This window comes from Narcine bancroftii, chromosome 3 (assembly GCF_036971445.1).
Source record: "Narcine bancroftii isolate sNarBan1 chromosome 3, sNarBan1.hap1, whole genome shotgun sequence".
NCBI classification, from domain to species: Eukaryota; Metazoa; Chordata; class Chondrichthyes; order Torpediniformes; family Narcinidae; genus Narcine; species Narcine bancroftii.
The window spans coordinates 313645868-313670958 of NC_091471.1; the positions used below are offsets into that span (position 1 = coordinate 313645868).

A 25091-nucleotide genomic window follows, 5' to 3' on the forward strand; every position below is an offset into this window, starting at 1 on the left:
TGGACTCAAGCACATTTAGATTCTGATGAAAACAATTCATTAAATCAGTAAAAGTTCAACCACAGCAACTGCTGGAATATAAGTTATACAAAACTGCTGGAAAAAGCAGGTCAGGAAGCAGAGAAACCAAGAACTGGAGAAGTAAGAAAACAAGTGTATTTGAATTGACAGGCTGGAGAAAACACAGAATAGGTGTTGGGAAATTTGCAAAGAAAGTCCTGGCCAAATAATGTAAGAAGCAGCCAAGTGGAACCACAAGATGCCCCTGTTATGCAATTTTCCCAGGTGGCACATTTTTGTGGCCTTGTCTTGAGATGTGCATCTATATGTTGTGGTTAAAAACCCACCGTTAAGCTGGAGGAGCTCAGCCCGGATTTTCAGTGTCCATAGGAGATCAAGATATATTCCCAACATTTCAGTCCTGAGCCCTTCTTCAAGGAATGAGCCAGATACAGGAACTCTTAGAAAAGGCACTTTCAGGTGGCCAAATGCCCCACTTGTAAAGCCCCATATAATGGCAATATGGGATGCCGGAAGGCCACCTGAATGCGCAGGATGCGCCTGCCAAATGAACTTGGTAACCCTCCTCCGAGAGGTATAATCGGCACAACACCGAAATGCTGTGGTGCCGGGTGGAGGTGTTTGTTGAGTTTACCATTTTTGTTTTTGTTCTGCGGTGTTCAAGTGTGGAGGGTATTTGCAATGTGATTTGTCCGTTCCATGGTTTACATCTAGTTTAAACATAATGTGAAATGTTTACATTGCTATATGGAACTCAGATATTTATGAAGCAATAAGATTTCTCAAAAAATGATTTTTATTACATTTTTGACAAGCACACAAGTCTCATTTATATGCAACCATTACTTCATGAGAACACATAACATGCCAGGCAGTAGGCTCATGTTGTCGCATTGGGTGGGGAGGGTGGAGGGGGGAACAAGTTGTGGAAATTAGGAGCTAGGTGGCAGGGTCATACCCTTACAGGATGGACAAAATGGCAGAATGGATGGCCTGGTGCCCATGGGCCTGCTGATTGTGACAATCTGTGCTAATGGGTGCAGGACCATCTGCTTCAACCAACGTCCGCTCTGACAGAAAGTCTTCCTTGTTAATCTCACATATATTGTGCAGGACACAGCGAGCAAACACAACACCTGGGACTAAGGTGGTAGAGATATCCAGACGCTTGGACAGGCACCACCGGCAGCCATTTAGACGGCAATATGCATGTTCCACCACTATCCTTGCAGAATTAAGGGCCTTGTTAAATCTTTGCTGATCCAGATCCAGTCCTTGGTGCTGTGTGAACCCCTTCATCAGCCAATTTCGTAGTGGATATGCCAGATCACCCACAAGATGCGCTGGAACCTCTACGCTTTTGTCCATTAACATTCTTGGACACCTGCAGGCACAACAATGGAGAATGTTGTTAATTCATACACATGACCGTTGACACAATAAGCATACATAAGATTGACACATGGAGCTTTGTAGGGTGAACACTCACGTCAGGTGGGAAGTGGTATCCACCCTGGTCCTCTTCCTTTCTATACAGAGGAGAGTTGGCAAGCACTGAGGCATCATGGGTACTGCCCTGCCAACAAAAACATCTGAGAAGCTGTAACGTGAATGGAAAGCACAGTGAAGTTATAGACATTGAGATGTGATGTGATAAAGACCAATAAAGGCTTAGCTCACCAGAATCTGTGGTCGACCACCGCTTGCAGAACCACCCAATGCCAGCCTTTGCGATTGTAGTAGGCTGCAACATGCAAGCTGGGGGCAATAATGGGAAGATGTGATCCATCAATGGCACTGGCACACATTGGGTATCCCCTTTGCACCAAGCTGTCATTGGTCTCCTGGAGACGTGTTCCAATGGGCAGGGACATGAGACGTTTACCGAGGAACTTCGTCAAGGCGGCCGTCACCTCCTGCACCACCATGCACACGGTGCTGATGCCTATTCCAAAGATGGAACTGATGGATCGATACTCACAAGGGGTGGCATACCAGCGCAGAGCCACAGCTAATCGAAATCCAGGCTCCATGGTTGCTGCGCCTGGTCTATGCGGCTTCAAGTGAGGTTCTTAGAGTTCCAGCATGAAGTGAAAGGTGCCATGCGACATACGAAAGTGTTTCCTCCATTCAGCAACATCAAATTTGGTGAGGTCCTTACTCCAGAACTCAGCGCTCTGGGATCAGTTCAACCTCCAGAGAGACCCATGTGTCACTGACAAGCATCATTCACCTTCGTCTGTGAACAATGGTGGGCGAAACCTCTGGGCAGAAACAATTTCAAGCTGGCACTGGAAGGTGTTGTTAAGGTTACTGAACGCTTACTGTAGCTTTTGACAATTCACATCTGATAGGTAATAGACTCAATCAGCTGTGTTTGGACGGGAAACCAATATATGAATGGGCTGCCTTTTGGCAGCTCATTGACTCGATCGATATTCAGTTAGCGCTACTGTGTTAAAAATATTAAGGAAGACATCACAGATTTTGGAGGTTGGGACCCTGTTGGGAAGAATTGATCATTGATCCCTGTCTGGAAGATTTGCTGGCCTAAAGACTTGTATTTTCTCACCCACTCTGGAAGCCTGTGAGTGAGTAAAACCTATACTGGTTGTATTTTCATCGGAATTTATAGCTATCCTATAAACACAAACTTCTCCATGTCCGCCACAAGAGCGGGGATCTCCCAGTGGCCACCTGCTTCAATTCCCCATCCCATTCTCTTGCTGACAGCCTGTTCATGGTCTTGTCGTGGCTGCAAAAGGTGGTGCTACTGAAATGAAGCACCTCCACACAGCATGAAGTGAACCAGTAATTGCCTTTATATGAACCTCTCGTGCTGCTTTTAGGGGACGACCTCATTCCTCTCTGGGGTGCGCTGGTCTAGGGGAGTGATGTCAGTGCGTTGCGGAGTTGCTGCAACCAGGATGTGGCGACATCTCCCAGGCAACATGTGTCACCAAACGCATGCTTCTCGTGAGAAGGGAAGGGGCCTATGCCATCTTGTACCAACTGACTGGGACAGCGATTCGGCCCGCCTGACCACATGGTCGCTCGGCCTGCTATGAAAAACCTCATCCCTATCACATCCAATTAACACCTTTTGTTGGGCTGGATTTGTCCCCTAACCAGAATTCTGAGCCTTTCTGAGATTTCCTGCTTCTGGGTTATTCTGTTTATTCCTTGAAGAAGGGCTCAGGCCTGAATGCTGGAAAGAATAGCTGAGTTCCTTCAGCATGTCGGTGTGTTTGTAACTATAATCACAGCGTCTGCAGACTTCTGTGTTTCACTCATCTTTATTTGTAATACAAAGAACTGATGTTGGCAGTGGTGGTGGGGAGAGTGGGGGGTGGGGAACCACCTGATGGCATCCTCATTAGTACCTGGACCTACCACTTTGTGTCAGCCTATCCCAACAACTGGGAGCTACAACCCTGCGACAGTTCCCATAGAATTAGAGGACTAACAGTAGATCTGTGTGGAAAGAAGAACCTTAGCTGCTTCTTGCCCTTTCGTGTAAGACTTTATTCGTAATAAATGATCGACCACAAAAAACCCTGTTCCAAGTCTCTTTCAGCCCTTAGTATCATGTCCATACATTCCCATCATTGAACATTTTACATGCGCTCTCTGTTTGCACTCGGATGGTGAGTGGGAGCAGTTCCTTTGGTGCTTCAACCTTCTCCCGACCCTTGCAGAGAAGCTGTTCTTCATCCTGCTGATGCTGGTTCTGATCCTCCTTTCTCTTCCTTGATGGGAGCAGCTGAGAGATGCTGTGGGCTGGGTCAAAGGGCTTCTCCAGGATTTGGCATGGCCTCTTCAGACAAGGATCCTGCTAGATCACACTGATGGGGAAGAGGGAGACTCCAGTGATCCTCTCTGTTGCTCTGAGGGTCCTGTGGATTGACTCCAATCCATTTCTCTGCAAGGACCCTCTCATCCAGTTTAGTTTGTACTTGCGTGATGTTTCAAGGTCCCTCGGCCTGACGGAGATTGCCGATTCTATCGCATCTGCTGATTCCAAACGACCTTAGTTCCTCCGACCTGTCGGGTCAGTCCGATTTAATGTTTCTCATCTTTTGTTTGATTTTTTAAGACTGTGTAGTGGATGTGTGTGGGGTATAAGTGCATGGGTGCTTGTGGGTGGGTATATGTGTGAGCGTGTGTAAGAAGGGGTGTGAGGGACAGTGTGTGTGTGTGTGTGTGTGTGTGTGTGTGTGTGTGTGAGGGAGTGGGAGTGTCTGTTGGCATTTGGGTGTGCGTGGTAGTGTGTGTGTGCGTGCATGTATGTGGGGGTTTTATTTACAGTGAAAAAGTAAATACAGAATATTTACAATATATACAGAATATATACAGAAGAGTGAACAAATATATACAAATATATCAACGATCAAATATATACAGAACATATGTAGAAAGCACAACATCGACGTCAAATGAAAAGAACTCGACAAAATTATCTCACTTATCGAACACGTCCCTGATATAAAAGCATATCTACCAATTTGCCCCGAAATAGTTGGGGTTGTGTGTGGGATTTGGGATGTGTGTGTGGAGTTGTGTGGAATTGGGTGTGTGTTTGTGGACTGCATGTTCGGGTATTGGGTGTTGGATGGAACGTGTGAGTGGATGTGTGTGGTGTGTGTGGGTGAGATTGTGCGGTGGATGTGTGTGGGTTATATGTGCATGGTTGCTTGTGGGTGGGAATGTGTGTGGGCGTGTGTAAGAAGGGGTGTGGGGGAGGGTGTGTGTGTGAGGGTGTGTGTGCAGATATGTGGGGCTTTTGTTTACAGTGAAAAAGTATATACAGAATATATACAATATATACAGAATATATACAGAACAGTGAACAAATATATACAAATATATCAACGCTCAAATATATACAGAACATTTGCACAAAGCACAACATCGACGTCAAATGGAAGGAACTCGACAAAATTAACTTACTTATGGAACACATCCCTGATAGAAAAGCACATCTTCCAATTTGCCCCAAAATCATTGGGATGTGTGTCTGGAGTTTTGAGGGATTTGGGTGTGTGTTTGGGGTCTGCATGTGGGGTTATGGAGGGAATGGGTGAGGGGTTGTGTGTGGGGTGTGTGGGTAGGATTGTGTGGTGGATATGTGTGGAGTGTATGTGCTTGGGTCCTTTTGGGTAGGTATGTGTGTGGGCGTGTGTAAGAAGGGGTGTGAGGGAGGTTGTGTGTATGTATGTGTGCGTGTGGGAGGGTGTGGGAGTGGGTATGTGTGCGTGTATGCATTTCCTTCTTTCCATTTTCCATAAGTGAACAAATATATGTAGACATTTCTACAAAGCACAACATCGACGTCAAATGGAAGGAACTCGACAAAATTATCTCACTGATAGAACATGTCGCTGATATAAAAGAACATCTTCCAATTTGCCCCAAAATAATTGGGGGGACCTATCCTGAATGATTTTCAGAACCTTTCATTCTAAAACCCGACTTCCAGACCCATATTATATTCGTCTAGGAACAAAGTCTACTTTTAATACAAGAATCTGGTTCGGAGACGGGATTAAGGGGAGAGGGAGAAAAGAGATTCTATTGGAGTGTGGATGTGTGTGTGTGGGGTCACTGTGGGATTTGTCTGAGTGTGTGGATTGAGTGTGTGAGAAGTGGATGTGAGAGGTTTGTGTGGGGTGAGTGTTTGGTAAGTGTGGGGATGTGGGGTGTGTGTGTAAGTGGGAGTGTGTGTGGGAAGTGTGTGTAAGTATGTGGGTATGTGGAGTGTGTGTGGGAATTGTGTGTGGTCTGTGTGTTGTGTGGAGTCAGTGTGGAAGGTGTCTGAGTGTGTGGGAAGTGTGTTTGTGGGTGTGTGTGGTGTGTGTTTGTGAGGGATGTGTGTTTGTGGGGGGTGGATGTGTAGGGAGTGGGGTGTGTGGGGGTGGGTGTGTGTATGGTGTGTTAATGTGGTGTGTGTGTGAGGGATGGGTGGGGGAGGGGTGTGTGTGGGAAGTGTGTTTAGATGTGTGTTTGTGAGAATATGTGTAGGGGGCAGTGTGGGGGTGTCTGAGTGTGTGGATGTGTGGGTGGGGGGTGAGAGTGTGTGGGATGGGTGGAGAGATGGTGTGGAGGGGTGTGTGTATGAGGGGTGTGGGTTACGTGTGGTGTGTGTGAGGGGTGTGTGTGTGGTTGTGAGGGGTGTGTGCTTGTGGGGGGTGGGTGTGTGGGGAGTGCATCATGGGTGTGTTAGTGTGTGTGTGAGGGGTGTGGGTTTGGGGTGTGTGTGGGGGTGTGTATGTGTGATTGGGTGTGTGTGGCAGGGTGAGTGTGTGTGTCAGTGTCTGTGTGGGGCACCAACGTATATAGGACATGGCAAGCATTGCATGCGCCCCCACCCCGCTTGTCAGCGCTGCTTCCATCCCCATACTTGTCAATGATGACGTCATCTTGCACCCCTTGACACATCAGCGATGGCACCAACCTCCCTCCCTCCATCAGCGATGGCACCAGCCCCCTCCCTCCATCAGCGATGGCACTAACCTCCCTCCCTCCATCAGCGATGGCACCACCCCCTCCTTCCATCAGCGATGGCACCAACCTCCCTCCCTCCATCAGCGATGGCACCACCCCCCCTCCCTCCATCAGCGATGGCACCAACCTCTCTCCCTCCATCAGCGATGGCACCAATCCCCCTCCCTCCATCAGCGACGGCACCAACCCCCCTCCCTCCATCAGTGAAGGCACCAACCCCCCTCCCTCCATCAGCGACGGCACCAACCCCCCTCCCTCCATCAGCGACGGCACCACCCCCCTCCCTCCATCAGTGATGGCACCAATGCCCTCACCCACACCTCCCCATGGGTCAGCGACTGCACCAATGCCCTCACTTCCACCATGGGCGCTATTTTGGCGTTTGTGTGTGTGGGGAATTTGGGTAAGTCTCTGATGTTTGGGGATGTGAGTATGGTATGTATGTGTGGTGGGTTAGTGTGTGTGGTGGGTTTGTGTGTGGGGTGGATTTGAGTGTGGGGGTTGTTTGTGTTTGTGTGGGGTTTTTGTGTGTGAGTTTGTCTGTGTTAGGGGTTTTGTGCTTGTGTGGTGTTTATGAGTGGGGTTTGTGTGTGTGTGGGATTTGAATATAGAAGGTGTGTGTGTGGGTATGGGATGTGTGGCTTGTGTGGGGTTTGCATATGGAGGGTTGGTGTGTGTGTGTGTGTGTGTGATATACGTGGAGGGAATGTGTGTGTGTGAGCGCATGAGTGTGGGGGAAATATGTGTGGGGTGGTGTGGGTGCGTGGATTTGCGGGTTTGTGTGTGTGGGGGTTGTATGAGGGAGTGTGTGTGTGGGCGTATTTATGGGGTGTGTGTGTATAGGGGTATGTGGTTCGGGATGTGTGTGTAGGGCCATGTGAGTGGGAGTGCATGTGTGAGGGACTTGTGTGGGAGGGTGTTTGTGCAGGGTCGCATTAGTGCGTGTGCATGGTGGGATTTGTCTGGCAATGTTTGTGTCAAGGGTGTGAAGGGTGTGTGTGCGGAGAAATATGTGTGGCAGTGCATGCGAGGGAGGGAGTGTGTAGGGGGCATGATTGGGAATGGGTTTGTGTGTGGGTTGTGTGTGCAGGGGTGTGAGTGTAGGGGTTGCAAGTGTGGAGGGTGCGAGTGTGTGGATGTGAGTGCAGGGGTCTGTGCAGGGGTGAATATGGAGGGGCGTCCATGTGCTGGGTGTGTATGTGGGGTATGTGTTTGGGGGATGGGTGGAGGTCTATGAATGGGTGTGTGTGCGGTTTGTGTTGGGTTTGTGTGGGACGGGTATGTTATTGTATTTGTGGGGAAGTCTGTTGGGTTATGATTGTGTGGGATGTGTATGTGGGGGTGAGTGAGGGATGTGCATTGGGGCCATGTTTTTGGGGCAGATGTATGGGGTTGTGTGCATGGTGGGATGTGTGTGTGTGGTAAATATTTTGGAGTGGCTGTGTGTGCATGTATTTGTGGGAGTGTATGAATGTTAGGGTATGTTCTAAGGTATGTGTGGTGGTGCATATGGGGGGATGGGAAGTATGTATGTGGATATGGGGTGTGGGTGGGTGTGTGTGGGGGGGACTGTGTGTGTGAGAGGATGTGTGTACTGGTATGTGTGTGGGAGGTTTATCTGTGTAGGGGTTGTATTGTGTGAGTGTGCATGTATGTGTGTGTGTAGCTGGGTGTTGATTTTGTGTTGGTTGTGTGTGGGAGTTGGTCAAGTGTGAAGGTGTGTATGTTTGGGGGTGTGTGTGAGAGGTATATGGGGTGTGGGTGGGTGTGTGTGGGGGGGACTGAGTGTGAGAGGATGTGTGTACGGGTATGTGTGTGGGAGGTTTATCTGTCTAGGGGTTGTATCGGGTGAGTGTGAGTGTGCGTTTATGTGTGGGATGTGTGGCTGGGAGTTGATTTTGTGAGTTGTGTGTGGGAGGTGCTCATGTGTGAAGGTGTGTGTGAGGGGTGTATGTGGGCGGTGTTTCTGGGTTGTGCATTGGGGTATATGTGTAGGTGTGGTGTGTGGGAGAGGGACTGTGGGTGCATTGGGTGTTTGTGGAGTGAGGGTGTGGAAGGTGTGTATGAGTGTCGGAGGGTGTTTGTGTATATCTGTCAGAGGTTGTGTGTGGGGGAGTATGTGTATGGGGGATATGTGTGTGTGTTTGTGTGTGCACAGAGTGTATGTGTGGGAGTTTATGAGCGTGAGGGTGTGTTCCTGGGATGTGTATGTGTGTGTAGGGTGTGCATGTGGGAGGTGTGTGATTGTGGGGGGTGTTAGTCGGGCCTTGTATGTGTGGAGTGTGTGTCTGGGGATGTGTGTTGGGGGTTGTGTGTAGGGTGTGTGTGTGGGAGGTGTGTGATTGTTGGGGTATGTGTCTGGGCTATGTGTCTCGAGTGTGTTGCAGTTTTTTCGGGGGGGGGGGATTTAAGTGTTTTTTGTTGTTGTTTGAGGGTTTTTGTTTAAGTTAATTGTGAAAGATTGGGTGCCATTCTGAAAGTTGTAATAAGTAATTTAAGTTTTACAATTGTTAATGTTAAGGGTTTAAATCACCCAATAAAAAGGCAATGTGTGATAGATTATATTAAGAAGCTAAAAGTAGGGATCGTGGCAAGATAGCGTAGAGTCTAGACATGTAATCTCGACCTCTCTGGCCAGATTTTTAAATACCTGTTTTTAAACCTTTGTTTTCAAGTTTAAACTTTTTAAATTTTAGTTTAAAGTATCAAGGAATTATTATGGCCACTAATGGTAAAAAGATTAAACCTCAAGTTCATAAGAATATACATTTTCGAAGTGCTGAGGATCTGGGGCCTAGACGACCTGAAACAGCCCCTGGCTCAATTTCTTCATTGCCTAGACCCCAAAGATTTCCTGTGCGGGCTGAAAAAAAATCTATTGCTACCAAATGAAGGATGGCTGGAATTACCCATTCCCCGGAAGAAGGTGCGTGTTCCCAAGAAGTGGAAAGCCTTTTGATTTCAATGGAGGGAGCACACAGGAAAATGTCTCCATTGTTGGAAATGCATCAGGTCGACATCGATTCAATCCAGTTAAAGAAGTTTTGTGGCATAAAGGTTATAAGTCTACTTTTCGTTACCCTGCAGTGTTGAAGGTGTTTTACGGAGTCTGTCAATTTTGGTTTTTTGAAACTGATTGTGAAGCAATGATTTTTGCTGGCTCATGGCCAGATATAAGAGGACAAAGACATAGTCCAGCATTATCTCCTAAAGAAAAATTTGGTAGCTCTGGAAAAGGAAGAAATGGCAAAAATGGGAAAAAAACAGGAATGGAAAGAGTCCAACTTCTGAAATGGGATTTTCGAGATTGGAGTCTTTTGGGTAAAAAGAATTTTCTTATTCTATTTTTTCTTTTGTTCTTATAATATTTTGATGTTACTGACTGTTTGGCTGGGCAAGGAGAGATTTGGACTTTCTTTACTAGTCATCAGCCACTGGTGGGTGACCCACACCCAATTTTTGTTTAGAGGATTACTACCTTTTGGTAGTTTTTTTGGGGGGGGGGGATTTTCTTTTTTTTTCCTTTTTCTTTATTTTTTTATTTTTTTTTATTTTTAATTTTTTTTAGTTTTTAATTTGTGATTTTTTTATTGGAGGGCCTATATACATTAATTTGAGTTTTTATATAAAGATATTATTGGTATTTAGTAATAATAGTAGATATGTCAAAGTTGAGGTTTGCTACTTTTAATGTTCGAGGATTAAATAGTTAGATTAATATACGTGGGTCTTGGCGTATATTAAGAAAATGAAAATTGATATTGCTTTTTTACAAGAAACACATTTGAATGTGAATGAAAGCGTGAAATTAAAAAGGAACTGGGTTGGGCATGTATATTCTTCATTTAATTCTAAGGCTAAAGATGTAGCTATTTTGATACGTAAAAATGTATCTTTTGAATTACAATCAATGGAGAAAAAGGCAGAAAAAATAAAAATTTAAAGAAGCTAAAAGTAGATATTGTATTTTTGCAAAGGACTCATTTGACAGAAAAAGAACATGTGAAGTTGAAGAGAGATTGGTCAGGACATGTAATTTTGTCTACATTAAACTCTAAAACTAGAGGCGTGGTGATATTAGTTAATTAAAAAAAACTTTTTGCTGTGGATTTTTTTTTTGCTAATGTTGGAAGAGTACTGATTGTTAACTGGAAGATTTTTTTCTGAAAGTTGGACTTTAATGTATGTTTATGCACCAAATGAAGATGATCAGACATTTATTTCAGGGACATTTTTAAATTCGAATCAGGCATATGGGAATGTGTTAGTCGGAGTAGATTTTAACTGTTGTTTGGATCCCTTGTTGGACAAATCTCCAAAAATTGTTGAAAGAACTAAAATGGCAAAAAGACTGTTTAAGATGATGGAGGATTTAAATTTAGTGGAAATTTGGAGGAATTTAAACCCAACTGAGAAAGATTATTCACTTTATTCAGCTCGGCATAATTCTTTCTCTAGAATAAATGTATTTTTGATTTCTGTGCATTTACAAGGTAGATTTAATTTTGCAGAAGATAAAAGTAGGTTATTCTCATATCCTTCATTAAATGTTTAGGGACTGAATTAACTGAGACAGCTTATCGTTGGAGGTTTAATGAAAAGTTATTGAAGAGACCAGATTTTATTTAGTAGATGAGAGATCAAATTATTTTTTATTTACAAATGAAAGAAAATTCAGTTCAAAGTAAATTTATTTTGTGGGATGCTTTAAAAGCATATTTGAGGGGACAAATTATTAGCTATACAACTAAGAGAGAAAAAAACTATTTATTCGTAAGTTTAAATTTGGAAAAGGAAATCGAAGGCTTGGAGAAAAAATTTAAAAAAAAATATACAGAGGATGAAAAGATAAATTTATCTAAAGTGAAATTACATTATAATTTACAAACGTATAAATATGAGAAAATGATTTTGCAGTCTAAACAATGTTATTATCAATTGGGAGTAAGAGTGCATATGGTTTGGCATGGCAACATAAAACTGAGCAAGTATCAAGGACAATTAATGCTATTAGGAAGAATGGAGAAATTACATAAATGAATACTGATGAATTTTTAAAATTTTATGAAAATTTATATATGTCAGAGGGTTATAAAAAAATGGATCAAATTGATTTATTTTTATCTAGTTTAAATTTGCCAGTGTTGAATGAATTTGAGGTAAAGAATTTAGATATTTTATTTACTGAATTAGAATTGAGAGAAACTTTGCAATCGATGCCTGATCGGAAATCTCCTGGAGAGGATGGATTTAAGGTGGAGTTTTATAAAAAATTTAATGATTTATTATTTCCATTATATAAAGATGTTTTGAAACAAGCAACTAAAATGGATGTATTTCCAGAATCTTTCTCAAAAGCATTGATTACAGTTATACCTAAAAAAAGAAAGGAACTCTTTAAAAGTGTCACCTTACAGACCGATATCATTATTAAATGTTGATTATAGATTGGTGTCAAAAGTTTCAGATAATAGGTTAGTGAATTATTTGCCAAATTTTTTTACGTAACAATCAGGTAGGGTTTGTCAAAGACAATATAGTTAAATTGTCATCAGATAATATAGTTAAATTGATTTCATTAATTAATGCTAAAAACAACAAGATAATCAACCAACGGATATATCTTTGGATGCTGAGAAGGCATTTGATCGAGTTGAGTGGAAGTTTTTGTTTAAAGTATTGGAAAAATTTAATTTTGTTCCATTTTTTAGGGGTTGGGTTAGGGCTTTATATGCAGAACTTATGACAAGGGTAATAACGAATGGTGAGATTTTAAAATCTTTTAATTTATCTTGTTTTACAAGACAGGGTTTTCCTCTTTCACCTGCTTTACTTGCTTTGGTGACAGAACCTTTAGCTCAGGCTGTTTGACATGATTTTGGTGTTAGAGGACTTAAAGTGAGAGAAAATGAAAATAAAATTAGCTTATTTACACATGATGTTTTTGTATATTTAACTAATCCAAAAACTTCACTAAAATTATCACAGGACTTGTTGAATAAGTATGGTAAATTATTGGGATATGAGATTAATTGGGAAAAGAGTGAGGTTTTACCAATAGCAGAAGAAGATTTTATGGATTGTAGACAAATTACTAAATTTAGATGGTCAAATAAAATTAAATATTTAGGAGTAGTTGTAAATAAAAATGATCATGAATTATTTATTTTGCATTATGTACCTTTATGAAATAAGGTTAAAATTGATTTAGATAAGTGGAAAGATTTATCACTGACCTTAATACGAAGAGTGAATTGCATAAAGATGAACATTTATGCTCGAGTACAATACTTTTTTCAATCTATTCCTTGCATAGTTGGGTTATTCTTATGGAAAGGTAAATTATCGAGGGTTTCTTTCCAAAAATGGACTTGGCATTATAAATTGGGTGGTTTGCAATTACATTGTTTTTATAATTATTATGAGGTGGCACCGATGAAGTTTATTAATTGGTTATTTGATAATGAACAATCTTCTAGGTGGGCAAAGATAAAGATGGCTCAGATTTTGGAAAATAATATTAATCATTTTATTTATAAATGGAATCCTTTATTGTTATAAGAATTTAAATTATCCGTTTTTCGACATACAATGAATATTTGGTAAAATCGCAATTTAATTCTAGATTCTATCGGAATAGTTTCGATAAGATCACCATTATATCAGAATAAATTAATTCCCTTTTCATGATAGAATCCTTACTTAAAAGATTGGGAAATTAAAGGATTAGTGAATGAAATAGATTGTTTTGAAGCAGGGAGGTTTTGTGCATTTAAAAGGTTGGAGGAAAGATATGGTATTGCATCAAATTCTTTGTTTATTACCAACTTTGAGATTATTTAAAGAAGAATTGTGGGAAGGAAATAAATTTACCAGGTCATAAGAAATTTGAATTATTAATTGCAGATAAAGGTGAAAAAGGCTTTATTTCTGATATGTATTGGTTGTTGCAGGAGAAAATGGAAAAAGACAAATGGGAAAGAATTAAATATTATTTTGACATGGGAGGAATGGTCAAAACTGTGTGTTGACGGTGTTACCAAGTTAATTAATGTGAGGTATACTATGGTCAATTAGAATTTTTTGCATCAATTATATTCAACCCCTTAGAAATTGAAGAGATATGGGTTCAGTTTAACAGATTTCTGTTTTAGATGTAGAGAGCAGAAAGTTACTTTTGTACATTCAGTTTGGTCGTGAAAGAAAATTAAGCATTTTTGGGAGGAAATTATAAAATTTTTGAGGGATTTGTTTCAAAGGGATATTTAATGGATCCAAAAATATGTTTGTTGGGTTATGTTAATGTTCCATTTGTTGATTCAAAATGCCTAAACCATATTTGGCTTTGTTAAGATTTCGGTTAGCAGTAGCGAGAAAATGTATAGCTGTCACATGGAAGAATATAAACTTGCAAAGATGGCATAACGGATTTCACTCTTGTCTATATTTAGAAAAATTAACATATAATGTAAGTAATTACTCTTTTTTATTTATATGTGGTGTTTATATTTGAAACACATGGCTATAGAAATTAAATCAATGTTGTAATGTTGGCAGACCAATCAGGGAATATTTGATACATTTCTCTAAAGTTTTGGGGGAGGAGAGGTTGTTTTTTTTTTCTTTATTTTGGTTATTTTTTTCTTTTTTTGGTTTTTATTGTATTAGTAAGGGGGAGGGGATGTAGTTTACAGTTATTTTATGTGTATTTGATTTTCTTTATGTAATTTGAGAATATTAAATAAAATCTTTCAAAGAATCGAGTGTGTATGTGTGTGTGTGTGTGGGGCGTGTGCGTCAGGGTTTGTGTGTGTGGGGGTGTGGTAGGAACTGCCGCTGATCCCCGAGTCCTCCCCACTGCCGCCGCTGATCCCCGACCCCTCCCCACTGCTGCCTGACACATCGATTCCTCCAGACGCTCGAGATTCCAGCCGGCTTCTCTGAGCCGACAGGGTGTCACGGTTGATGTAGTGGTTAGGGCAATGCCTTTACATGGCCAGTGGTCAGGACTGGACCTCAGTTTGAATTCTGCGCTGTCTGTCAGAAAGTTCTCCTCCTCGTTGCTATCAAGTGGCTTCTGTGTTCAATCTTGCCTTTGAAAGTTCTTCTGCATTCAGGACAGGTTGTTCCAGATGGCAGATCAGGCTTGGGTTGGTACGGCCTCTCCTCTCATCTTCTTCTATTTCTGCACATCTGCTGGCTTTGAAGGTTGCTGTTCCCTCTCAGATGATGGTTTGCCAGACCTTTCTGTCCATGGTTCATCCACCCTTTGACAGGTCTTGTTTTTCATCCTGCAGGGTGTCTAGCCACCCTCCTCACCAGGCAAGCCTAGTTGGGGAGCCGGTTTAGTCGCCGACGACTCGACCATGTGACAGGTAGTACTGGGTTACATGGTACCAGTAGCACTCAGGCGAGTGACCTGACACGGATCCTTGTTTACTCTTCACTTCATGCAAAAAGGCTCCCAAGTACTCATGTTGACCATGACTGTGGCCAATATGCCTTTGTTGAAGAGCCTCAGGATCCGTACTTCCATTTCAGTTCATCTAATACTAGAAGGGGTGTCCTATAGTTGTTTCCTTGATGCAGAGTTAAAGGCTTTGGTGTGGGTGATGAATGACGTGTACAAAGGTCAGATCTGTTCACTACATTTTTTTGGAGTTGTCGAATTTTTAGGTGTTGGCAGAAATCTTGCTTGAACTTTGTTGAGATCCTCCAGGACTGGATGTAGAAATACCTGAACATGTTGATTGTGTTTCCAAGTGTGGCTGCCTTATGGTCCTGCTACCAGCTCGACTTCCAGCACAAGTTGTTGTCCTCCCTTCTGCGCTTCACGAATCTACAAGCAACGGAAACAAAAGTCATTCAAGGGAAGAGATGAACAGAGTTGAGGAAGATCACGCGAAGACGACCAATGGTCTTCAGCTCAAAATCATCTTCACTTTTTCGTAAAGATTCAGAGACAATAGAAACCCTTTAATCCCCTATCCCTCTATCCCTCCCCCTTCGTCGACAACTCTTCCTCCCTCTCCCTCCCTCTCCTTCCCCTCTACCTCTCACTCTCTACGAATATCCCTCCCCATCCTCAAAAACTCTCCTTTCCTCTCCCTCTCCTTTTCCCCTCACCCTCTCCCTCTATCACTCCCCTTTCCTCGACAACTCTCTCTCCCTCTACTTTCCTCTCCCTCTCCCCCTCACCCTCTCCCAAAATCCCTCTCCTCGAAAATTTTCCCTCCCTTTCCTCCTCTTTCCCCTCTCCCTCTCCTTCCCCTCTCCCTCTCCTTCTCCTGCCCCCACTCTCTCCCTATATCCCTCCCCCTTCCTCGATAACTCTCCCTCCCTCCCTCTCCTTCCCTTCCCCTCACAATCTCTCTATAACCCTCTGCCTTCCTTGACAACTATCCCTCATTCTCTTTCCCTTCTCCTTCTCCTCACCCTCTCCCTCCCTCTCCTTTCCTCTCCCTCTCCTCCTCTTCCCCTCACCCTCTCCCAAAATCCTTATCCCTTCCTCAACAACTCTCCCTCCCTCTCCCTTTCCCCCTCCTTCCCCTCCCTCTCCTTCCCCTCTCCCTCTCCTTCTCCACCTCAACCTCACCCCATTACTCCCCCTTCCTCAAAAACTCTTCCTCACTCTCCTTTCCTCTCCCTCTCCTTTCCCTCTCCTCCTCTTCCCCTCACCCTCAGCCTATATTGCTCCCCCTTCCTCACCAACTCTCCCTCTCTCCTTTCCTCTCCCTCTCCATCTCTTATCGCTCTCCCTCTCCTCTTACCCTCACACTCTTCCCTATATCCTTCCCCATTCCTCGACAAGTCTCCCTCCCTCTCCATCTCCTTCCTCTCTCCCTCTCTTTCTTCTCACCCTCCCACTATCCCTCCCCTTCCTCGACAACTCTCCCTCCCTCCCATTCCTTCCACTCTCCATCTTCTTCTCCTCCCCACTCTCTCCCTATATCCCTCCCCCTTCCTCGATAACTCTCCCTCCCTCCCTCTCCTTCCCTTCCCCTCACAATCTCCCTATAACCCTCTGCCTTCCTTGACAACTATCCCTCATTCTCTTTCCCTTCTCCTTCTCCTTCTCCTCACCCTCTCCCTATATTCCTTACCCTTCCTCGACAACTCTCCCTCCCTCTCCTTTCCTCTCCCTCTCCTCCTCTTCCCCTCACCCTCTCCCAAAATCCTTATCCCTTCCTCAACAACTCTCCCTCCCTCTCCCTTTCCCACTCCTTCCCCTCCCTCTCCTTCCCCTCTCCCTCTCCTTCTCCACCTCACCCTCACCCCATTACTCCCCCTTTCTCGAAAACTCTCCCTCACTCTCCTTTCCTCTCCCTCTCCTTTCCCTCTCCTCCTCTTCCCCTCACCCTCAGCCTATATCGCTCCCCCTTCCTCACCAACTCTCCCTCTCTCCTTTCCTCTCCCTCTCCATCTCTTATCGCTCTCCTTCTCCTCTTACCCTTACACTCTTCCCTATATCCTTCCCCATTCCTCGACAAGTCTCCCTCCCTCTCCATCTCCTTCCTCTCTCCCTCTCTTTCTTCTCACCCTCACACTATCCCTCCCCTTCCTCGACAACTCTCCCTCCCTCTCCCATTCCTTCCACTTTCCATCTTCTTCTCCTCCCCCACTCTCTCCCTATATCCCTCCCCTTCCTCGATAACTCTCCCTCCCTCCCTCTCCTTCCCTTCCACTCACAATCTCCCTATAACCCTCTGCATTCCTTGACAACTATCCTTCATCCTCTTTCCCTTCTCCTTCCCCTCACCATCTCCCTATATTCTTTACCCTTCCTCGACAACTCTCCCTCCCTCTTCTTTCCTCTTCCTCTCCTTCCCCTATCCATCTACTTCTCCTCTTCCCCACACCCACTCCCCCAATCCCTTCCCTTCTTTGACAACTCTCCCTGCCTCTCCCTCTCCTCTTCCCCTCTAACCCACCCCTTCCTCGACAACTCTACCTCCCACTCCGTTCTTCTCTCTCTCCTTCCCCTCTCTTATGCCCCTCACCCTCTCCCTATATTCCTCCCCCTTCCTTTACAACTCTCCCTCCCTATCCTTTTCTCTCCCTCTCCTTCTCCACTTCCTCTCCTTCTCCTCAAACTCTCCCTGTATCCTTCCCCCCTTCCTCGACATTTCTTCCTCTCTCTTCTTCCCCTTTCCCTCTCCTCCTCTTCCACTTACCCTCCCTCCCTCTATCCCACTGCCTTCCTTGACAACTCTCCCTCCCTCTCCTTCCCCACTCTCTCTTTTTCCTCTTCCCTTCACCCTCTCACTATATCCCTCCCCCTTCCTCGACAACACTCCCTCCCTCTCTTTTCCTCTCCATCTCCTTCCCCTCTCCCTCCTCTTCCCCTCTCCCTCCCCTGAGTGAGGTGCTGGATTTGGGAGGGGGGGAGGTCAAATGCATGGGAAAGACTACAATATATCTTTTCTAGCATTGATGAAGAGAAGGATTTTGAGCTGAGCGCTCTCTGCTCCCTGAAAGAGACAACATGGTGGAGAGGATGGTAAAGAAACATCCAGCCTGCTGGATTTCTTGATTTGGGGCACTGAGTGTAAAAGTTGGTGAGTCAAGTTACAGCTGTATAAAATTTTGGTTTGCCGCATTTGGAATATTACGTAGTGTTCTGGTCCCTGAATTCACGGAAGGATGTCGAAGATCTTGTAGACCTCTATCACGTCTCCTCTAATCCTTCTACACTCCAGCTCTGCGAACCTTGCCTCATGAGAATTGTTTCCCAATCCAGGCAGCATCCTGGTAAATCTCCTCTGTCCCCTCTCCTTCCTATAATGAGGTGACCAGAACTGAACATAATATTCTAAGTGAGTCATACCAAAGATTTATAGATTTGCAACATGACCACTCTACTCCTGAATTCAAACCCCCTATGAAGGAATCACAGCACACCATAATCCTTGTTCACTCTCCTATCAAACTGTGTGGCAACCTTGAGAAATGTGTAGATTTGCAACCCAAGGTTCCTCTGTTCATCCACACTCTTAAGTAACCGACCATTAACTCTGGACTCAGCCTTCTGGTTTGTCCTTCCAAAATGCATCAACTCTCACTTATCTGGATTGAAATCCATCTACCACTTTTCTGCCTAACTCTGCAACCCACCTTCATCATTTTGTAACCTTCAACAGCCTTCATCTCCATCCACAACTCCTCCAAACCAACCTCCGTGACATCCGCAAACTTACTGACCTATCCATCCGCCTCTTCATCCAGGTGACATGAAAATCACAAAGACTAGGGGTCGCAGAACAGATCCCTGCAGCACCAACCTCCAGGCAGAATACTTTCTTTCCACTACGACTCTCTGCTTTCTTCCGACATGACAGCTTTTATTTCATGCAGGTAATTTTTCGCTCATCTCATGACTCATGACTTTCTGAAGGAGTCTCCTGTGACTGACCTTGTCAGATGCCTTGCTAAAATCCTCGTAGACCACATCTATCACCCTACCCTCATTAATTTCTTTTGTAACCTCCTCCAAAGACTGAGTTAGATTTGTGAGGCCCAAGCTTGCCTTCACAAAGACATGCTGACTATCCTTGAGTAGAGTGTATTTCTCCAGATCTTCATAGATCCCATCCTTAAGAATCCCTTCCATTAGTTTACTCACCAATAATGTAAGACTAACCCTAATTCCCAAGATTCTCCCTATTACCTTTTTTAAACAAGGGGACTCCATTTACCATTCTCCAAACCACCCGAGTCGCGCTGCTGTCTATCTCCCTCCTTGCCCACGTGAGTGGTGCTGCTGTCTCACCCCCCCCCACACATCTGGGTCACGCTGCTGCCTCTCCAACCCACCCCCCCCACCCCTTCACCAAGGGTCGATATCGACTACTTTGGAGACCCCTAATATGTTATTTAAAGTAACTTAATGTCACTTTATTCGATTCAGCAAAGAGTGGGGCAGGGAGGCAAGGTTAGGGGGGCTTTACTAAAGCTCTGCCTGGAGTGGTAGTTAATCCGCCACAGTTGACATGGCGTTGCAGTCGTGCTCCAATCTTCAAATATGCCTGGATGCAGCAGGCATGGATAATTGCCGATGATTTGCCACAACCCATTTTTTATACACTTGTGGATGCATGAAACTATGCACCAGCTTTGATCTTTTTCAAACTTCGAACATGCGAGGCAGGAGCTTTAATAGTAAGAACCCATTTACTTGTTTCAGATGGTGAAGAGAAGCAACATCCACGTCATTCTGTGCATTTCTAAATGGCACATTGGGGAAGTAGTGAAATCAAATTGCATGAGTGGATGCAATTGGTTTGGATGAGACCTTAAACCACATCCTATATGGTTTTTAAAGAACATACAAGATTCTATCGTACAATAGATACGATAGTCGGTTCGAGCAGCGAGTCGGAGGAGATGGAGACCAGAGTTTGGGCAGTGTTCGGAGGAGGAGCGAGTTGAGAGTGACAGGTTTAATTGGTCAAGGCCAATAAAAGGAGGGAAAGGCAAAGGAGAAGCCAGAGAGGAGTGGCCCAATGAGAGAGTGGCCTGGTGAAAGAGTGGGGCTTCGAGGCTTTGGCTCGAGAGGCTTCACCGTGTAGGGGCTGAGGTCGAGTATCTAGATTAAGGTAAGACTATATTTTTTTGTTATTTTCTCTTTCTAAGGTGAGGGGGAGAGAGAAGGGTTGAGTGTGAGAGCAGTTTGCTCTTTTCAGTGTCAGATGTGAAAGGTCCTGGAGTCTTCGACCTCCTGGACATCCACAATTGCACTAGGTGTACTGAGCTGCAGTGTCTCAGGGACCGTGTTAGGGAATTGGAGCTGCAGCTCAATGACCTCGACCTGGTCAGTGAGAGTGAGGCCGTCATAGATAGGAGCTATAGCCAGGTGGTCTCAACAGGGCCACAGGAGGAGGATCAGTGGATTACAGTTATGAGAGGGAAAAGGGAAGAGACAGATACAGGAGGGGGCCCCTGTGACTGAAGCACTCAACAAATGGTACTCCTCCTTGAGGAACATTCAGGCTGGGGAAGGAATCAGTGGCTGTATCTCTGGCATAAGGTCGGCCTCTGTTGCCCAAAAGGGTAGGGAAAGGAAGAGGAGGGTAATAGTTATAGGGGATTCGATGGTCAGGAGGACAATTTGGGGATTCTGTGGATACGATTAAGGAAACAGATTGGTAGTTTGTCTCCCTGGTGCCAGGGTCTGGGATGTAACTTCTTGTGTCATTTCAGAACAAGTTGGATAGCTGCATGGATGTGAGGGGATTGGAGGGATACGGACAGGGAGTGGGTAAGTGGGGCTAGAGGAGCTCACTTAAATCGGTGTGGACTCGAGGGGCCGAGAAGTCCTGTATCCGGACTGTAATTGTCCCAGCCAAGATTTATCTTGCAATCAACATCATTAGAGACCAGCATCATTGCTATTAGGGACCAGTTATGTGAGCAAAATAGCAATGTTTCTCAACTAGGTCAACGACCCTGCTTCATCAATCCAGAAATAAAACATTTCCAAAATCGCAGTGGTGAGAAGTGCCAGGTAAAAGTAAACCTTCGAGATCTTCCACTTGGACATTTCTCCGTTCCAATGTCCTCTTCTGCTCTGATGTTTCCTCACGCAAAAGCTGGAATCTCTGTTCGATGGTAGCTAAAATGAACACAAGGTTCTGTTACACATACATTTAAAAGTGTCTTCAAAGATTTACCACAAGGTTCCGGTGTTTTCATCCCAACAATCACATTTTTTGTTTTGGAGAAAGGAGAACTGTGGGTTTAGTAATATTTAAAGCAATGCAGAACAGAAGATGACGAGCAACAAGTAGGGGCAAAAATGTGAGCAAGGAATGAAAAAAGTTTGGAGGGAATCAGCGTGAAATAGCAGACGAGTGAAATGAGGAACAGTGAAAAGGAAGGGACATTTGCAAAAGGAAATGGAGAGAGAAAGAGAGGGACAGTTGTGCAACTCTTTGTTGAAAACATGTTGAATTCAAGGCCTTTTACTCATCGAGAGGAGCAGGTGAAGTGGGGGGGAGCTGGGGCCGTGGAGGAGCAGGAACAACAATCAAAGCTGAATAGAGAAGACTCTGAGAGCAGCTGCAACCGTTCTCACCAGAACTGTATCCCGCCCTTCGGGTGCTCAGATGCATGGATCTTCAGTGCCCTCCCAGCACAGCATGAGAAATCCCCTCTCATTGGGGGGTCTTTGAGACATCACAGCCCTAAACACTTCCTTGGCTGCATGTTTGCCAGATGTTCACACTTGGTAAATGGCCGCTGCTTAACCTTCTACCATTTCTACATACCCTCTATTTCTAGTAATAACTGATCAACAAGACAAACACACTCTTCAGAAAATATAGAATTTCTGAGATTTAGGAAAGAAAACAAAAATGTAGAAAAATAAATGAGCTGATAGAGCATCTGGAAAAAAAGAAAAGCAACATTAACATTTCGATGGAGCTCGTGACTTCACCGTCATGCTGGCATATTGTAACATTTGTTTCCTATTTCCAGTCTTGTTTCTATGATTGGAAGATATCTGGTTTCCAATCATTCAATCTCCTCTTCAATTGATGAGCCACGGACAAGTATGCATGACTGGAGCCTGACTGCTTTATTAAATAATCGCAGAGCATCACTTTCAACGAATTCACTGTAAGAATTCCCATTTGCCGTCATTTTCATTTCCAACGCTCCAAGTATGGTTCTCAATTCAGTACCTTCAATGCAACAATTTTATAAGACCCAACACTTCTAAGATGCACCACTTGAGCAGAAATTTCATTCAATAAACACACATTTTACAATACTATTGTGATTCTGGCCTACGAGTCTGAATCACTGTCCACAATTCACTGGAGAAAGTTCTATTGAACTTTCTTAAATACTGCATTTTATTCAAACATTTATTGAAGTGTGCACAGTTCTTTAGTAAATGGTCTTTCCATTAATTTTAGAGTTTTCAGAGCTTTTTATGAAATGATAGCCTATTTATGACGTGCTAGGTAAAGATGATTCAACATTTGAAATCCAATCAATTGCAAGAAATATTTTAGAATAGTTCAAAGAGGTTGGTGGGTCCCCACTGGTAATTTGCACATTTTGAAAATGTCTAATTTTCCAGCTGGAAGCATCACTTGTATTTGTTGGAATTAGAGAACCATTTTTTGATCTAAGCAGCAAATGTTGAAATGGTACCTGTGGTCTTTCGAAGCTGGAGTACATTTGGAACAACGTCAATGCTCAAGGACAGCAGGCACTTTGCTGCCTCCTGTAACTTTTCGACACCATCTTCATGTTCAGAAATTTCTCCCTGAAGGACCTGTGATTTCAAAATGACACAATGACTCATTCACAATAAAATTAATATTTCTTTCTGTATATCTTAGATTCGCCGATACTTTGGTTAATTTCGATATTGTCTTGGGGTCAATGAGATAAACAGCCTGTGAAGACGATTCTATAAATTATCATAAATACCAACAACTCTCTGGCCTGCTTTGGGGTGAGGAGGCGAACATTTTCAAGGACCCAATAACCACAGGATATTGGAATTTTCTCAAACAACCAGCTCAAACTTTCTATTGATCATTACTCATTACTCATTAATGCTTCGAGGTATTTAATACGCCTGATGTTTGAGCATTTTCTGATTCTGTTGAGCTCATCATCTTTATCTTGTCTACATCTCTTGACCGGCCCTGAAGTCCCTTTGCAAACCATCAAGGTCACAAGAAAATATTTAAAAATGTTCTGATGCTTAGATTTACATCAGCATTGATAAAATAATGCTGAAGAACTCATTTGGCTTTTCACCACTAATGGACATAGATTTGGCTGCAGAGGGTTATTCTGCATTATCGCTTTTCGGCCTGTCCGTCTACTTTTACTCCGGATGACCCCTCTCCCCAATCCATCATCCTTCAAAAGTAAATATGTGTTCTCCCTCAGCAATCTGACCCATTTGCAACTCCTATTCCCACGAGCACTTAATGGACCACAGCTTTTCTCTTTTATTTTTTAATTTTTTTTATTTTTCACACCCTAAATCACATTAGCCATGATATACACTATTTCTTTTTCACACATATACAGTGACTTTTTCTCCCCCCCCCTCCTCCCAAGCCACCCCCCCACCACCCCCCCTCATCCATTTTAGGTATACAATCTAGGTTGCATTAAGCCAGTCAGACAATGTTGTCATTCAACAAAAATACACCAGAAATTCTACTGAGTCCATTCTTTTCTTTCCTTCTCCTTCCATCAACTTAGGTAATGTTTGTCCCCGGTAGGTTCTCACTATTGTATTTAATGTAAGGCTCCTATACTTGTTCGAATATTTCAATATTATTTCTTAACCTATATGTTATTTTTTCTAATGGAATACATTTATTCATTTAAATTTAGTAGTTTCTTCCTTTTAATTTGGTTATGTATTCCATTAATATTTAAAGTCATATAGTTCAGCGTAGCCCTTTTATATTTTGTTTATCTTCTCTTTCCGTTTTTCCATCATTACCTTTCCTCCTTTTCCATTTCTGTTTTCTTATTTTCAACTCTTTATAAGACAACATTCCTACAACATCCAACATTTTCCTTATTCTCCTATTTCTATCTTATTTATCCCCAATCTCCCCTTCCCCTCCTGAGTTGTCCTTTATCCCTTGTCGGACAACCACATCTCCCCTCTCCATTTGGATTTGCGAATCCACTCGCAAGCGTCAACTGATTTTGCAGTGACCGCTATTTCCCCCCACCCCGCCCCCCCCAGAAAAGATTTCACTTTTCATATGTCACCAAGGTCACTCTTTTAATTCCCTCCTTATTCTCTCTATTCCATTACCTTCCCTTATTAATTCTTGTCTATACTATCTATATTTTCCTCTAAGTACAGATACATTCACGTATGCACATTGTCTCTATTCACTCTTATACCTCTTTACCCGCATACATATCAATCGTGATCATTTTTACTCTCATTACCCGTCTTCATCCCTCAGTCTATTTTTGTCTTTACCCACATACATATCAATCGTGATCATTTTTACTCTCATTACCCGTCTTCCTCCCTCAGTCTATTTTTGTAATTGTTCTGCAAATTTTCGTGCTTCTTCTGGATCCGAGAATAGTCTGTTTTGTTGTCCTGGAATAAATATTTTCAATACCGCTGGATGCTTTAGTATAAATTTATACCCTTTCTTCCATAAAATCGTCTTTGCTGTATTGAACTCTTTTCTCTTCTTTAGGAGTTCAAAACTTATATCTGGATAAATGAAGATTTTTTGCCCTTTATACTCCAGTGGTTTTTTGCCCTCTCTTACTTTTTCCATTGTCTTCTCCAGTACCTTTTCTCTTGTAGTATATCTTAGGAATTTTACTACAATAGATCTTGGTTTTTGTTGTGGTTGTGGTTTAGAGGCCAATACTCTATGTGCCCTTTCTATTTCCATTTCTTGCTGTAGTTCTGGACATCCTAGGGTCTTAGGGATCCACTCTTTTATAAACTCCCTCATATTCTTGCCTTCTTCATCTTCCTTAAGGCCCACTATCTTTATGTTATTTCTTCTGTTATAATTTTCCATTGTATCTATTTTTTGAGCTAG

At 43.4% G+C, this 25091-nt stretch overlaps 1 protein-coding gene across 3 annotated transcripts in view; it reads right to left on the minus strand.

Moving 5' to 3' along the window:
* Window positions 1-7989: 7989 nt before the first annotated feature.
* LOC138759070 (microtubule-actin cross-linking factor 1-like) overlaps window positions 7990-25091 on the minus strand; it is a 35859-nt gene continuing 18757 nt past the window's right edge. For 2 of the 3 annotated variants that reach the window (XM_069928932.1, XM_069928934.1), the window contains exons 6-8: window positions 22687-22810; window positions 21041-21136; window positions 7990-15364 (exon numbers count right to left, since the gene is read on the minus strand). In XM_069928932.1, the coding sequence (XP_069785033.1) occupies window positions 15357-15364; window positions 21041-21136; window positions 22687-22810 (228 nt within the window). In that variant the 3' untranslated portion in view covers window positions 7990-15356. The remainder of the gene's footprint in view (window positions 15365-21040; window positions 21137-22686; window positions 22811-25091) is intronic. The other variant, XM_069928933.1, reaches the window with a different exon arrangement.